Source organism: Prinia subflava, chromosome 20, assembly GCF_021018805.1.
Source record: "Prinia subflava isolate CZ2003 ecotype Zambia chromosome 20, Cam_Psub_1.2, whole genome shotgun sequence".
Lineage (NCBI taxonomy): Eukaryota > Metazoa > Chordata > Aves > Passeriformes > Cisticolidae > Prinia > Prinia subflava.
In genome coordinates, this window is record NC_086266.1 from 1,626,226 (window position 1) to 1,643,763 (window position 17,538).

General features: G+C 43.3%; 1 protein-coding gene across 3 annotated transcripts in view; it reads right to left on the reverse strand.

The window, feature by feature from the left end:
* The window catches only part of ACSL4 (acyl-CoA synthetase long chain family member 4), a 28,531-nt gene extending 12,384 nt beyond the window's left edge, over positions 1-16,147 (reverse strand). The window contains exons 1-4 of one of the 3 annotated variants that reach the window (XM_063416927.1): positions 16,021-16,147; positions 3,158-3,202; positions 556-1,048; positions 60-237 (exon numbers count right to left, since the gene is read on the reverse strand). In XM_063416927.1, the coding sequence (XP_063272997.1) occupies positions 60-237; positions 556-906 (529 nt within the window). In that variant the 5' untranslated portion in view covers positions 907-1,048; positions 3,158-3,202; positions 16,021-16,147. The remainder of the gene's footprint in view (positions 1-59; positions 238-555; positions 1,049-3,157; positions 3,203-16,020) is intronic. The other 2 variants (XM_063416929.1, XM_063416928.1) reach the window with 2 other exon arrangements.
* Between the last annotated feature and the right edge of the window lie 1,391 nt (positions 16,148-17,538).

The following is a 17,538-nucleotide window of genomic DNA, read 5'->3' on the forward strand; positions in this document are numbered from 1 at the left end:
AGATCTTTGCTGAGAAATTGTTCTAAGATAGATTAGAAGTATCCAAGCTGGGCACTCACGAGGGAAGTTGTACTTGAAGCAGGTGAGGGCCACAATCATCCACTCAGCTCGGGTCTCACAGAATATGACCACGGTGCTTTTCGGGGTTAGCCCCAGGGCAGTCAGTCCATTCCCCAAGCGAGTAATCTTCTCGTTTACTTCTTCATAGGATAACCATCTGTAAGTGCCTAAGATTAACTTGAGAGGAAAAAACAATGAATTTTCAAGAAAAGAATCTTCTGGTGTAGCTCTATCGGCTGATGTGAGTTGGTGCATAACAGCACAAGCACACAATCTGCCATTCATTGAGAAATTGCTTTCATTTTACTTGAAGTAGAATAAATGGTGCATCCTGTATATTCTGTTATTCCTCAAGTACCATAAAATGAATGGTTTATTAGCTGGTCACTGAGGAAATGCTCTAAAGGGACGTGCATTGTTGAGGCAAGATACAAAGCAGCTCAAAACCGACTGAAAAAACCAAGTCAGAATCAAGTAAAAAACTGTAACTTTTACCTTTTTGAATACTTTTCCATTGGGTTGCATTTCATTTTCTTCACTCAGGATTTCCCTGGTCCCAAGGCAGTCCTTCTTGCCAAACTTTGCCAGGGCATGGTCAAAGAGCTTGTCCAGAGTGTCTGCCCCAGGGATGTTGATGTTTGCCAGGGAGTCCAGGTGGGTGACAGAGCGGTAGGGGCTGCCCGGCTTGTCCGAGATGGGTTTAGCTTTTAACCTCTTTGCCATTGCCTTTCTCTTCTTGGCATTGGTGAGAAAATACCAGGGAATGAATACCAGCACACTGTACAACCAGATCAACAAGTACACAGGCAGCAAGAGAACGGCACACATTTCTAGCCTATATTTCATTGTGGGTGTTTTAAAAAAGAAACTCTTATGGAGTTCTGAAGCAGGCAAGAGCAAGGCAGCAGCGCAGAGTGGTGTGGGGAGAAGCAACAGGAGGTGAAGTTTGGGTAGTGCTGATTCAGAGCAGCTGCAAAATTTTAGTAACCTTTGAGAGCCAACAGGAGACACCCATGGGCGAAAACCAGCGCCAAGCAGACAGCAGGAAAAAGAAAGAAAAAAAATTAAATTAGTAATGTTACCGTCAGTTAATTAGTTTTAGTCCTTCTAAGAGCTCACTTCAAAAGCATCACTGCACAACAGAGCAGTGAACTGCTCTGGGGGGGAAAGAGGATGAATGTTTTCCATACTTGTTTCTTGCATCCACAAATATTTACTTTTCACAGACTTTTCCCCTCTATTTCTGTTTGAGTAGTTCAGGGCTGTTGAGATGAAGTCTGTCCTTCACAACATAATATTGTGTTTAAGCTACTTGAGTAATCACACAATTGTGTAATTATGGGAAAGGTCAACGCTTGTTTTCCAACGAAATATTTATACTAAAGAGAAAAGGTACAGCACATTGCTTTTCAGAATATTCTATCTACTTCTATTCAGATTAAAATGTATCCTGATATACTCAAAAAACAGTAAATGGACTCCAAAGTCTAAATGCTGTAATCAAATAACTATATAATATTCCAAAACTGCATTTTTAATCTTCTGCTTTTCAACTCTGAATGTCAGACTCTTGGAAAGGGATTATATAGATTTGCTTTTCCAATTTCAAAAACTACTTCAATACATGCCTTTCAAACTCCAAGTATGGAAAACAGGATAAAATTTGACCGATTTACCTCAATTTAAAATACAGTACAATTTGGCAAGATTTTGTCTGCATGTCAGAAATGTTTCCTCATTAAGGAGAACTGGGCCTAAACTGGGAAAACAGCGCAGGGAACCGAGGGCAGAGCCTCAGACAGGCAGGGCAGGCAGTGACAGGGACACCAGTGACAGTGACACCAGCACAGCCCAGGCTGCCATGGACACCATCTGATAAACACAATGGCTGAGAAGAGGGAAACTCTCAGGGCTCCATCAGAATTAAAAGAACACAGGCACACCTCAGAGTGCACCTTTATTAATAGATCTGCCACCCTCGGGTGATGAGGGAGGCTACAATTAACATTTCAGGTTAAACAACTGCTACTGACAGCAGACAGAATTCAGTTAATAGGTTGGTGGGCTATTTAATGAGAATTTCAAAATAAGCAGTTGTGTTGTAGGCAACATCAACAGCTTTAATGTGATGTAAGACTGAGAGAGCTGCAGATATTTAAAACAACACGACCACCCATTAATTTTGTAATTACAACTGCAGAATACAATTACTATTGAATGATAGCACAATAAGCTAAGCTAAACTAAACTAAGCTCAGACTTGTATGGATAAAAGTAGTCTGCATATTTCTTTTTATTAAAAAATGAATGCTACATTCCTTTCAAAATGCACATATTTATTCTGCCCTGCTGAACCTCACCATCAACCTCAGCAGAAAAGAGATCAGTTCACTTCCCAAAGCTCCAGTTCTCCAAAATGAAGGATTCTTGATTTCTAACTCAAATCTTGTGTGATACTTTCATTCCAGTTAATTCAGTGCTCCAAAAAGAGCAGTTAAGTTTGTGTTTCAAAGACAAGCTCTAAGACATGGTAAGGAAATGTCAGGACACACCCAGGGTTACACAAAATGCTACAAGTTAAAATAAACCCAGGGGGAACTGGGGCTGCTCCTCACTTCCCAACAATGCACACATGAGCAGGGACACTGACTGGGATAAAAGCAGAGTTGGATAAAAGCAGAATTGCTTTTATCCTATTTATCCTACCCTTTTATGCTATTTAACACAATGAGAGTACCACAGCTGCTCCTTGGGCTGTGCAGGAGCTTGTTCAGAAATGTGAAACACTACTGGCTAATTATCCAGAACTGGCTAATTAGGAAGGGAGGAGAGGAAGGTTGCATTTCTTTCATTTTGGAATTTCAGGGTAACTTGAAATACGTTGAAAAGTGTTTATTAAAAACAGCAAACTTAGCTAATTTGTACATATTTGTAGTAATTTAAAAGAGAATCACATTTCTATCCTGACAAAAATCGGTTGTAATTCTTAGGAGACATCAGTTGGGAAAACTTAGTGAGTCTCAAAAAGACAAGCGTGGCTTTTTCCTTTGGCCATGCTCATGCAAAACCTGACACACACACACAGAGCTGTACTTACAGGGGGTCTCAGAGAGGCCTGAGGCTTTTTCAGTGTCGATTACACCTACAGGAAAACAGAAAAAAAGAACATATTAGAATTTGGGATGGTTTCTGCCTTGCAGGAAGGAGGAATCTTTAGAATTCCACCCTACTGCTCCTAAGAAGCACAGGCTATGAATTCAGACAGAGGTGCAACACAACCCATACAAAGCAGAGCAATTACAATAATAAAAAAGATTAAACTTCCAAAGCTACATTGGACAGACAAGAGACAAAGCTGCAAAAAAAAGAGCTTAATTTTTATGTGACACTACTTCCTTCCTTTTGCATTTAAGCATGTTCTGAACAAAATTATGAACACTTAATGCAATTTAATCACCAATGAAACCCAGAAAGACAAGGAAGAGACTTTCATATTGCATATGGTCCATTCTTCTGACTCAAGGCAGAACAAGAAACCCTTTATCACTCTTTAAGATAAGTATCAGCAGAAACACGAGCCCAGGACTGCCCAGGGCACGCATTGCCCAAGAGAACACCAAGTGGGTTTGGGGTACTGAGGTAAGAGAAGTTTCCAGAACAAAAGCAGTTCACAGAAGCACTGAGGCCTCGTTGGTCCCATGACCTGTGCAATAAAAGATGGCTGTGTGTAACTGCAGAGATAAGGCTCCAACAAGTCTGCTGCAGAAAGCTTTAATTGATGTGAAATTAGTTATATTTTAAAAGCCTTCCCCATAAGTCTAAGATTTTTATCAGTTTTTACAGACCGAAACGGAATTTAAAAGTTCTTTGCAATATTCTCCTACAAAGATTTTCTCTTGAAATATAAAGAAGAGGTGCTGGAATGTTTTTAGAGTTACTGGCACGTGGCTGTGTAAGGTTTTGATCTATTGCAGGATCACCCTAAACTCGTGCTAAATAAATATTTATCATCTCTTAAATATACTGCATATAACAGACTTGCATACTCAACATGCAAAGGTAATTCCACACCAATTATAGTCAGTTAGAAGCTAAACTTAGCCATTCAAATTACACCTTATGCCTTCAATCTCCTGCTTAATTAGACTTCAAGAGAAAGGATGAGATGCAATGCTCACATCAATGCACCACCAAGGACACTTCAAAGTAAGACAACTACAAATTACTAAAGTATCAGTTATGTTCTTCATAAACTTCCTCATTCCTTACAAATAAAATTTAGCGCTCATGAAAAATTTCACAATAACAAGATAAAACTGGAAAAATGTCACAATAACAAGATAAAACTGTTATTAAGCACTGGAATATTTAGAATATGTAATATTTTAATTACAAAAATATTTTAATATTTTCATTAGAATATGTAATATTTTAAATTCTATTTTTTACAAAGCTTATTCTTTCTCTTGACTATTGAGCAGAACTAGCCTCTTCACATGCTTATCTAGCTGTTTTGGAAACAGCAGAGCTTCCAGTTCTTGATGCAGGAAATGCATGTTCCCAGAAAGTGCAGCGTGCGTCAGGCGTGACTACAAGAACAAACCAAACCAAACAAAAATAGATATTGTTTCTCTCCTAGATAGCTGTTTTCAGCCTTTCCTAAGGGTTTTCCTCAGGTGAAGCAGCCTCTTTCTATTTTGAAGTGGTCTGGAATTCATTTAACATCTGCAGTGACATGTTGCAAACCTCACTCATGAGGTAATGTTTCACTCACGGCTTTTATATGCTGGGTGTTTACAAAAATTCTACAGTCCAAGCTTACTCCTGACTGACTCTGTACTGTATGAGCTGCCAGAGATGGAAGAGATGTTATCTAAATATGATCTGACTTTTATATCCTTAATTAAAAGTTTCAGACAGATAATATGCAGCACTCTACTCCTGTCCTGGAGCCAAGGTCACAGAACAGAGTCTGAAATCAAAGCACACGTTCTAGAACAGAAGAGATATTCCTCTTTTCCTAATTTAACTCAAATCAAAGAAACAACTAGCAGTTATATTTTTAATATAGAAAATAAACCCCACTTTTAAATAGTCACAAAAGTTTATGGGACCAAGTGAGAGCAGAAGTGTGTATGGGGAACAGAGAGAGGGTTTGTGCCTCTGGAAGTGACTGTTCTCAGAGGAGGAAATGCCCTGGTCTTCTCTGCATCTGACTCCCCAAACTGAACAGCCTTTACTAGAATTTTAAAGTGTAATTCAAAAACTAACAAAGTACCTGTAGCTAGAAATTTTATCCTATGCAGTTTAACTTTAATCAGGCAGTAAATTATTATCTTCACTAGGAAAGGCTTTAATTAGCCCAAGCCCAAAACACCGTAAAGGCTTAACTGTGAAAATATATCAACAACACCGCTTCTAATCCTTCCTCTGGTGTTAAAAAGTTTGCCAGGGGATCCAATTTACTATGAAATAACATGAGTAGAAGAAAACACAACTTCATTTTCTGTCTGCTTCAAACACAGCATTAGGAAAGTCATCTAGTACAAAAGATGAGATTAGAGAGGAAAAGGGTTGTGTTCTGGTTTGTGAAGACGACTGAAATCTGCAAAACAGATTGTTTTTAGTTTAAAAGCAACACCAGAGGAAGTCTGGTTCCTCTGCACCAGAGCTCTTGGAGCTCTTGCCAACTTCAAATGGAGACACAATTCTGACTTTAGCGTAAGTGCTCAGGGCTGACTCCTGTCAGGAAGTTCTGAAAAAATCTTCCAAAACAATCCAGGATGAGTGAGTAACATCCATTTCTGGAATTTCTCTGTCATCCAGGCAGATCTAAACATTCTGGAAACCACAGTGAGCATTCAGGATTTTTAACTGGAAAAGTGGTTTTACACAATTAAAAAAAAATTCGAGTTGACCTAAGTATGTGGGTGTTCCATTAGTCAGTTTTTGGAAAGGGGCTTAGTTGGTATTTAGTCATCCTGAATTTGTTCCAGTACAGGACAGAACAAGGCTGGGATTTCAAAAAGAGATGACACAAAGACTAAGAAATACCACATAGCAAGGAAGATGCAGCACAGTAAACAAACGAGTGCATACTGTCAGGCTCTCTACAATTTTTGATTTTCCAGATTTATACCTAACACAAGAATGAGAGAACATTTCCACAGCTGAGAAGACTGTGATGAAACAGCAGTAAGAGTTGGAAGAATCTGGTGGCTAATTACAACTTAGCTGGGGTCAGAAAGATTGAAGGAAAAGAAACTGAAGGAAATGACTCAGTTTTTACATCATGTCGGTGTTTTTATAAAAACAAACTCCAGAAATAATAACGCAAGTTAATCATGGTAGGAAAAGAGTACATGAGGTCTCATTTTTCTTTCTTTCTCACAGGCAGATTTCTACATATTTTCCTCTTGCACGTTTTGGTACATCACAAAGGGCAGTAAAAATCTCGAGAAAGCCTAAGCAAACCTAGGCAATTTTCAGAATTATTTCTGTGCTCTGGCAATGCAACAGAAGCTCAAAGCCTGGGAGTTGGAGAGCTCTCACTGTGCCTGGACAGTGTAAATACTGTAAATACCTGTGTCCCAACAAACAGGGAGAGGGGAAATCAGTTGTAGTGGATCCTCATACAAGTTTAAATACATACATTCTACTTGAAATAGCAAAAACCGTAAGTAGTATTAGGAAACCGTGTTTCTTTTACTGCTGTTTAAAAAATACTGCTGTTTAATACGGTATTTTACTGAGCTAATGGTAAAGGTAAAATTTATTTTGGTTTCAAGAAAAATATTCTTGTTGTCCTTTATGTTCATTGCTTCTGCTTACTACCTCAGAACATATATGCACCTAAAGTCAATCAGAAAAAAAATCAATTTGTAAGTGTCAAACATCTATTTCTGCAACTTCTGTAGTGGAAGCCAGCCCGGCCACAGTGACCCAGGAGTTCTCAATGATCTGAGATCCGGGTGTGAAACTCTCTCCTAATTTGTACCATGAGTCAAGGAAGTATTTGGTGAAAGGGCGAGAGCGGTTTGCATGCCCCAAAGGCAGAAAATGTAAAAGGCCAAGGCAGGATTTCACAACTGAAGTGTCCATTGAGACTACACTGAATGAGGAGAGTCCTTGCTGTGACCCACCTGTCCCTTTGTCTCAGACTGTGTCCAGAGCCTGCCCTGGGAGGTTCAAACACAGTGTTAGGAAAGTGAACACAGTGAAAGAAAAAAACACAGTGAAAGAAAAAAAAGCACCTGAGGCTCTCACCAGTGCTGCCTGTGCCACAGGCTGCACCCAGCCTGTGCTGTGCCCACAGCCTGGGCTGCACAGGCTCCCCTGTCACAGAACCAGGGAATGTCAGGGCTTGGGATGGACCTCAAAGCTCGTTTCACTCCAATCCCCAGCCCTGGGCAGGGCAGCTCCAGCAGGGCAGGGTGCTCAGGGCCCATCCAGCCTGGTGTGAGTAAATCCGGGATGGGCACCCCGAGCTCCCCTCGCAGCACAGCACAGCTGGCACAGCCAGGGCTTCCTGACAGACACCCTTCAGATCCTGACAGTCCCAAAGACAAAAAAAGTGTGTGGGGCTATTTGCAGTATGCCCTGACTTTTATTTATTTAGCTAACCAGGTAATTTTGAATATGAATAAAGCAGCAGTCACAGTAGCAACTGCAGAAGAAAAGCTGCAGCACTAGACTAAACAGTAAAGTGGTCTCAGGCAAATTCTGAAGGAAGTTTCAAGAGGAAGCTGACACTGTTGACCATTCTTTCAACTTATTTTTAGGAACTTTTTGTTCTGAAAAAGGGACTGAAAATCCTTAGCATGACACAGTGTATCACAAAAATTCATGGTTAGTAATAAAAAACAATTAGCAATTTAGTTTATTAACAAATGCAACGATATTCAAAAAGCCAACATTGTCAGAAAATGTTTTTAATTCAACTTAAAATTACGCAGTCCCCACTTCAAGTTTAAGAGGTAATATGTAACAAATTTCTCAAACTGTTCTGTCTGAGAAACACCAGTGAATCATCTTAGAGAAACAGACAACAGAAACCTTATCCACCATTGCCTTTCAATGAATAAGAAATCCTCCCTCTACCTTTTCATCCAATGTCTGGACACAGACCACGACCCAGGAAGGTGGGAAAACAGCTGGGGAGGGAATATGATCAGGACAGAGTCTTAACAGAACAGTCAGAAATGAGTTTATGTGAGCATCATTCATCAAAGCACCTTTGAGCATGCAAATAACCTGAGCTCATTCAAGGCTGGGATGAGGGGTTCTCTTTCAGTTCTGTCAGAGACTGCCAGGTGTTTATCATGTCTCGTCCTAGTCGAGTTTGTGGAGCCATAAACTGCTCTGCAGAGGTGCTGTTATTGAAGGACACGCACGAAAAGCAGGCCTGGAAGAACAGCCAGGTGGAGAACTGGCAGCCCCAGAACGGCAGGACACAGCACACTCATACAAAGAGGATGCTCTGCGTAGTTCTCTCAGGCATAACCTTGCTCTGAGCCCTATTCCAGCCCCCACATTCTCACCCTGTTTTTTACTTAAGCACCACGAGCTTAGTTTCACTTTCTAGTTGTTCCTCTTGCCTGTGGCAATGCATTTCATAAGCACTTCTGACCAAGCTGTTCAAACAAGGAGCTCATAGAAATGCAGAAGTATTTGCATGCTTATGAAATAAACAGATAATCCATTTTCAGAATGAAAATTAAACACATCTATCAAACAAAGGCACAAAAGCAAGGCTATCAAGTTCGGTATTAATTTACCCTGTGCAAATACACAGTATGAATCAGCAGTACATAAAATTGTCATCACGGAAAGTAACGTGCAGAATGACAAACTAACGGGCTACTGTGAGCAGATAGAAACTACTCCGTCCTTCCTACTTCTACATCTGGTGCAAAAAGACCACAGGCACCACAAACCAAGATCTCTTCCTTCTTTTTAATTTTTCTTTATATTTTTGTATCACTTGGCTCTTAGTTGACATTACCACTAACTGCTTACTCTTCCACATAACATTCAAAGCTGTAGAAAATACTGCTGTAAAACTACACTTCACCTACACAGTATTGCAATTCTTTGAGTATGTGCATTTTCCTTGAGTAAGAAAACCCAAACAAAAAGTGCCATACCAGGAATAGAGAGGTTATTACCCAAAGCAATTTATAGGATACAACACGTCAGCAAATTACTTTGCTGAATTGACACAAACGTGACCTCAGTGTGAGGGAGACTCCAGATGAGAAGTGGACAGTGCTACAGGGGTTGTTTCCCTGAGCCTCCGAGTTCCTGCGGGTGGCAGGAGCTGGTGCAGCTCTGGCTGAGGTGGTCCCTGCTGGGCTGCAGCGTTTGCAGGCTGCAGGTCACAGCCCTGGACCTGCACGGGTCAGCCCCACAGAGAGCCACAGCAGGGAGGAAGTGGCCACTGGGTTTAGTTCTGCTGAAAAACACCTCGTGCTTTGCAAGAACCTCAGAGAAGCTTGAAAACAGAGCTGCTGTTGAATGAGGTAGCCTCTACCTATTTGTTGCTGCCCCAGCCTGTCCCCTCCTTCTGCTGGTGCAGCCTTTCAGAGCCTATTGCATCCATGCAAGTGTACTGGGGGGGAAAAAAGGCAACTAGAAGCTGTACCACAATATATAATCTACTTTTATCTTTAGTGAAAACCAAAAAACCCAAGCCCACCCCCTGATACCTAGCCACTTTTAAAAATTTTATTGTAGATTAATTTTATACACTCCAAAATACTTTAACAGGCATAATCTTTTATTTGTGGGAGGTCAGTAATTTATGTGGAGTTAGTAATTTTCCTAATCCAAAGTGACTGTACGGTAGCTGGCTGCCAAATTGTCAGCTTAAGCTATGAGACTAATGCCCTCATTCATAAATTTTGGGGATTTTGTGTAAGCCATTCAGCGTGCTGTGTCCAGCTCCTCAGACTGAACTGGGATATTTGAAATTTGATATTTGAAATAGTGACATTTCAGAGGCTGCTCAACTCCTCTAGCTCCCAAGACAAATGGGAGAATAACTCACTGTGTATTCTACTTATCATGTGCTTTAGATAAACTGAACTTAATAAGAGCTTTTCCAGAACTCTTGCATTGTATGACTCCTGGGGAGGAAAAAACAAAGTACCACATGGATCACTTAGGCAAGGTGAAGTGTTTCAATAAATCTGACCTGTTATATGGATTTGCCTTTTTTTTTTCAGACTGACACTTGCACCCTCTTACAGCAAGGACAGCACAAGCTCCTTGTGCTGTTAGAGCTTCCTTCAGCCCTACCCATTGACAGGATGCTGGTGTCAGTGCACATTTAAATATGCAAAGACTCGTTCTGCTGCATGTGCTACCTGCTATAAATATGTGCAATAAAATGGTGAACTACAGCACAGGGTGAAGTTAGAGCAACCACTGTGTAGTACCTGCCCAACATGACAATAGTGAGAGCTCTTTGTATCTCACATGGGAAGATCTGACAGGAAGCATCATTTTATTTTCATTATAATCTGTTTCTCTAAATATGTCCTTCTTGTATAGTGGCTTCTAGTGCACAGAAACAGACAACAAATAAATTACTGTTTTTTAAATTGTAACATCTCCAATCAGGACTTGTAGCCAGATAAGCAATCACGATACAAACACAGAAATGGATTTATTTTGAGAAAGTTCTTATTTTAGCAAACACTGAGGTATATACATGCTGGCCAAGTTTATACTACAACAAAGGACAGAGGTAGGGTAAACGCATCATTAACAGGTATTTAAAAAACAAAGCATTCATTTATTATAAGTTTAAATCATCTTAAAACAAGCATTTCTGTAACTGTCTTGGTATTGCTCACTTACAATCTTATTTGCTGTAGTAAGGGGAGTTTGAACAGAACACTTCAGTGTTATTAAAATGATAATTTAAACATCTCTTAATTAGTACAAGCTTTAGGAGAACAAGTACTGGGATGTAATGTGCTATTTTAAGTCTGTCCTTGCAATGTTAACTTGTTTCTAATTTCATAGTCTTTCAAGCACACCTAGATTATTTTTTAAATTGATACATTTATTAATATTCTAACTGCCATTATACACCTATGCAATAAAACACCAGGGTTTGGAAGTAAGGGCATTTTTCCTGTACACTAACAAAAGTGATGAGCAAAAATGATGCAGCGAGCTGCAGCTTCAAGTAAAACGGATATGCATAAAGATCTTCTGCTCTGAGTTCTGACATTTAACAGCTTCCATTGCCAGACCAATGAGTTTATAATAAGAACTTTAAAAGAAATATAAATCTGTTAACCTAAAAGGAGGGTGACAAGTATGCTTTTAAAAAAAGATGCTCTGCTGATGAAGCAGTAATGTGCTTTAGGGAATCAATAGTCACATCCACATACATTGAAGGAAATCCTAGAAATCCTAGGACATTAGTTTTTGTCCTCACTGAACAGCAATGGTTTTCAAGTATAACAGTTTTAAGAGTCTCAGATTTAAAGTGATAATTAAGGATTCACCTTGGATCACTTTAAATCCGAGACTCTTAATTCTGTGATAATTGGTGGATCACTTTATCTCTGCCTTGGAGATAAAGATATCTCACCTTGAAGCCTGGTGAACTCCCAGATGTACAACAGCCCTTGATTTAGTATCAACTGTACTATAAAGCCCATGCAAAAATTTATTTTTTAAAAAATAATTTCTCAATATCTGGGATTCCTTAAAACCACTTTACTGAGGTGAAAAGTACCCTTTGATTTCAGGGGTAACTCCAAGTGGTTAGTTCTATCTAAAGCAAAAAAAAAGGAAAACAATTCCTCACATCCTTCACATTACTCAGCTGTTACTCCAAATGTAAAGCAAATAAACTGCACATCGACTTTTTGAAGCAGCAGCATTTGCTCCGACCTCACAACCATCCTAAGCAACTCATGCACTCAAACTTTAAAAATCATCCATTACACAAACCGACAATCTGGCAACTGCTGGTGAAGGAAAACACTGCCCACTCCTCCCAGTCCCATGGCCACAGTCACATCTCTGCTTGTTCCGCTCCTCCATTTCCCAATGCCGCCTGTGCTATTTATTTCCGTACTAAAAAAGATTGTTCAATGTGCCTTTGAGTTTTCTGCTATATTTGGGATCATCTTAAATAACTCTGCAGACAATTGAACCACCAGGCCTCGCACTCCCACACTCACACACTCCCCGTATCAAAACTCTGTGGGCTCAAGGCCTTATCCAGCCTGGCTTTGGACACTGCCAGGGCTGGGGCACCCACAGCCCTCCTGGGCACCCTGTGCCAGTGTCTCACCATCCTCACAGTGAAAAATAAGTTCATGCCAGCCCCAGGTCAGTCCTGACTCAGAAGCTGCTCTGGCTGCAGCAGCACAGGGCAGCAGCAGTAACCTGAAGAGGAGACAGGCTCCCTATGTAGGGCAACAACACCATGAGGAATTTCCACCCCCACCACTCATTCCTAACCTCTGTCTCACACACTTGGTCAGGTAAATAATGTTCTGAACACCTGGCAGTGTTCAGAACCCAAGCTGTGTCTTACTGTGAGTGCACTTCATAAGCAGTGCTAGGCAGGAACTGACAGCCCTGATAAGAAGTGGGCAGGGAAAGCAGAGCTGCTGGAGTTTATTTACATTCTGCCCAACCATTTTTGTTGATCCCAGTGCAGATCACATTAGGTACTTTCTGCAGAGAAGGAAACTGAAACCACAGCTCCTAGGCAATGCTGGCCACTGGCCAAATCTTTTTGCAAACAATCTCTTTTAGCTCACGTCCGTGTAAAACAAGCAAAACCAACTCACAGCTCCAGCATGTCCAGGGTTAGGCAAGTCCTCCCCATGCACCACCGAGACCACGGAGCGGTCTGAGAAAGGGCCTTGGTGCTGTGAGGCTGCACAGCTCAGGACAAACCTGTCACACCACTTCAGTGTCAGCCTTACTTCAGTGCTGCACTGGTTACCCGAGTGAGCAGCCACAGGAGGAGTAACCAGGGCTGCACTCAGCCTTTGTTTGCATGTGTGAACTCTGTTTCTTCAAAGAATCTGTTTCTTCAAAACGTGAACTCTGCCTACAGAGTTCAACATTTTGAAGGAACAGATTCTAGGAGTGTCAGTCCTACAGGCAATCCTAATTTCCCTCCCCCAACCAAAGGAACAATGAAACAACAGCAAAGTTCTAATAGTCCCTATCCATTGTAAACACAGCTCTACCAGCAGAGGAGAAAAACTTTCTGAAGCCTTCCCTTCCACACAGCTAGCCTACTCTAAATGGAAATGTGAAGGGCATTTTTGGTCCATCTTTTGCTCCTCCTCTCCTCCAGTTACAGGGAGGAGAGGAGGAGCAAAAGATGGACCAAAGATGAACACCAAAGCAGTCACTCTGCAGCTGCTCCACAAGGCAGTAAAATTAAACAGTCTGGACAGCTTTTGAGATAGGCCTTCCACAAAAAAGGTTAAAGATGTTGCACCATCTAAATAACAACCTCATCTATGAGCAAACAGAACAAAACTGTAAATTCTGTTTCTCAGGAAATTGCTTTCCTCGTTCCATTCAGCTTCCCTCTCTCCTGAGAAAACAAATGTCCTGAAGCATAGTGACCACGTGCTTCTTTGCGTATACAATGAAAATTCCCTTAACGATTAACTCCAACTCTTTTTTACTTTAAGCAATGCCTTACTCAGAAGGGTTCAATTATAAAAGGGCACTCATTCATTTGTCATGTTAACTACCTAAATCTATTTATCATTAACTCCAATATATTTTGAATGTTGACTTGGCTCAGGCTACTGTTTGGTATTTAATTTGAGTACTAACCTCATTTACAACAGTGTAATAGGCTGCAGTTATTTTACTAGATATATATCATAACATCACCTGGCATATTCTGTATGCAAGGCCTTGCCTTAGCAGTTTGTTTGGAAGTGGTTTCTCTAGTTTTATAAAAGCATCACCCTTGCATTAGGAGAAGGTGTTATCTGCTGAACTCTGCTAACTTATTAGGCTGAAATTTTATAGCTGCTGCTGTTGGATTATTCAGTGAGCACCACGGCTGGCAGTGCATGTCCCAGGGCATTAAAGGTCACACATGAGCTAAGTGTGCATGAGATGCAAACACCTGAATAATGAAAACCTCCTGAAACTGCCCACCAGAGCAGGGGGAAATTGTCCCTTTCAAGTTTATACAAATTTGTAATTTAAGACAACAATGAAGGGAGAACTGATAAATACTAAGAAATGAGAGCTGTGTTTAAAATGCATTAAATAGTTTCCAAAATAACTTTTATGTGGAAATATTTAAGGCTTCTGTAGAATTGTATTAAAATTCAAATTTTGTATCCATGCACGAAGAGCAGAAGAAATTAAATGTGAAACCAAACATCCTGCCAGAGACCGCAGAACTTTGCTACCTGTCTTTTAATTGGGTGAAAAGACTGGAGACATGAAAATCTTAAACATATCTTAGGGAAAAAGAAAATCCATGTCTTTAATCATTACAGTTAGTCTGAGATGACAAATTCCAAAGATTCAAAAAGCAGAACTTATGAAAAAACATCGTGTGTTTGTAAGGTCTACCTGCAGCTTTATTTGCTCATTTTTGCACTTGAAATTGGCAAGGCTGCAATTGCTGATTTGTCTATAATAGTAAATGACAACATACATCATATTCTTATTTTTATGCAACAATCCAAGATGCAAAAAGCAACCAAGCAAGGATCAACATTATCTTTACCCTGACAATCATCTTTTAGCACTATCAGGGTAAAAATAAATGTCCATTTACTTTCTATAAAACATTCCTCGGCACCAAAGCTCCCTGTAACCCCCATCTGTATTTATTGAACATCCTCACTGAAATACTTTGTATTATTATTATGTATTATTGATCTGTATTATCACTCCTTTTTTCCCTAACAGAAATGTTTCACGTTTGATTTTTCCCCAAATGTTAGATGCTATAAAGGTATTATATGCTACAATTATTTCTTTAAGGGACTGAGCAAATAGCCGGGGCAGGGGAGGCAGGCAGTGTACATGCACTTGCTTTTCAAATAAGCTTCAGAAATCCTCAAAGGGGATGTTCGAGAACACCAAAAAGCAACATTTATCACAGACGAACGCGACGCCAAAAATATCCAGGCAGTTTCTTGCTCTCCTTGAACAGGTGCTTTGTGACGTGGAGCAGGGAACATGCGCTGAGCAGCGCATCACCTCTCCTGATCAGCATCAGCCCATCTCCCGAGCCCAGCCTCCTCCGCTGCATCCGCCCGGGGGGCTCCGCGGCCCGGGGGCTCCGGGGAGCCCCGAGCTCCGCCGGAGCAGCGGGCAGGGCCCGGGCAGGCCCAGGGAGCGCCGGGGACGAGCTCCGGCCGGGGGTGAGGTCCCGGCCCGGGACGAGCTCCGGCCGGAGCAGGGCGGGAAGCGGCGGCAGCGGGTCCGGCTGCGGGCGGGAGGAGCGCGCTCGGCCCCGCGGGCGGAACGGGGAGAGGCGCTGGCGCTGCCCGGAGCCGCGGAGGAGCCCCGGAGCGGAGCCCCGGGCCAGGGCGGTGCTGGGCGGGCAGGGGCGCTTCCCGCCCGGCTTCCCGCCTCGATCTCCCCCCCGGCGCTTCCAGGAGGCCTTTCCGAGCCGCCACCTGTTCCAGACAGCGCCGAGGCAGCTCCTGCCCGCCCGCACGCAGCCCGAGCCCCGGCGCATCCTCTGGGGCCGGCCCCGAGCAGGGCGGCGGGACGGGCCTGACCCCGCGTAACCCCGCAGGTTCCCGCTGCCCCGGCCCCTCCGCCCCGCGGGCAGCGCCTCCCGCCCCTCGCTGCTCCCCAGATGCTGCCGAGGGGCAGCAAGGGGGGATCAGCTGTGCCCCATCGCATCTCACCGCACTCCGTTCCATCCCATCTCATCCCGTCCCTTCCCCGGCCGTCCCGCCGCGCTCAGCCCGCACTCACCGTGCCCAGCCCCGGCGCTGCCGGCGGAGATCACAGCGCTACCGGCGGCGGTACCGGCTGCTAAAATGGCTGAGGGCTCGGGGGAGGAGCGAGCCCCGCGCTGCTTCGCCAGGGCCGCCCAAGCCTCCCTCCCTCCCTCCCTCCCTCGCTGCGCCGCCGTGACGCGCCGGGGCCGGGCGGGAGCGGACCCGAGCCCGGGCCCGCTCGGTGCCGCCGCGTCCCGAGGTGACCCCGCGGGCTCCTGAGGGGCTGACGCGGAGCCCGGGCTGCGGGCAGAGCCCGGGCAGCGCGGCCCTTCTGAGGGGCTGTTCGGCCCCGCCGGGGCTCCGGGCAGGCCGAGCGGGGGCACACGGCAAAGGCGCTCCAGGGAGCCCGGCCTGGCCCCGGGCACAGCCCGGCACAGCCCCGGCACAGCCCCGGGCACAGCCCCGGCACAGCCCCGGCACAGCCCCGGGCACAGCCCCGGGCACAGCCCGGCACAGCCCCGGCACAGCCCCGGCAGGCTCCGGCTGCCAGCAGCGAGGCCGCCGGAGCCGATGGTTGAGGCTGGAACAGCCAGCTCAGAGGTTCGTAACCCAGTTTCGCCTCCTCACAATGCGGAGACCACCAGGCCCTGCCGGAGGCCCCTGTGGTGCTTTTTGAGAACACAAGAAACGGGTTTCAGCAGCAGTGCTGACGAGAGAGACTGGCATTACTCACAGCGCGGTTCAAAAAGCCAGAGGCTACAAATATCCCCATGATTCATGCAAGAGTTTGCCAGATGGTTTTAGCTGTTTTGGAGTCTGAGCCTCCTTCAGAAGAGAACTGGCACAAAATAACTTGCTTCTGACAATGGCACTTCTTAATAGCTTGTGAGGGAAGGGGAAACATTCCCTGCTCCTCTATGCAGAACAGAAGTCCAGCAGGATCCTCCCCCGGCCCATATGGAGCGGGACAGAGTGTGAAAAAACAAAACTGGCACACATTACATAGCCATTGCTATATCTGGTAACAAATCCGTTTCCATAACCAACACCTTGCAGGAGGCTAAAATGTTCTGGCAACAACTTCACAATAAATGTGGATATTGTATTTGATAATTCTCAGGGAAGCAAAAAGCACATCACTTCCTTGGATAGAGCTGAATCTCTGTGTGGGTTCTGCTCCATTTGGACTATATGACACTTGGGGCAGTCTGTTATGCTCTCACTTTGTTCTAATTTGTTTCAAACCCTATTGTTTCTCTTAATGTCACATCATCACTAATAAGAGACTGTGGATTGCACAAGATGCCCAGAGGCATATCTGTTCATGAAGATGACTTTTTTGATCTAACCTCCCTAAATACTTACAAAAGTAATCAGTTGGCCAACCAAAGTTGGCAACTTGCCACAATTTTATTTTTCCAACTAGAACACTGACACAGCCTCTTTTCTAAATTTTTGTCATAAACAGTAAATAGGCAAGAAAACCTACTTCATTCCAGCTATTTTGTACTTCTTATAGTCTCAGGTTTTGAACTGAGTATAGATTTACCTT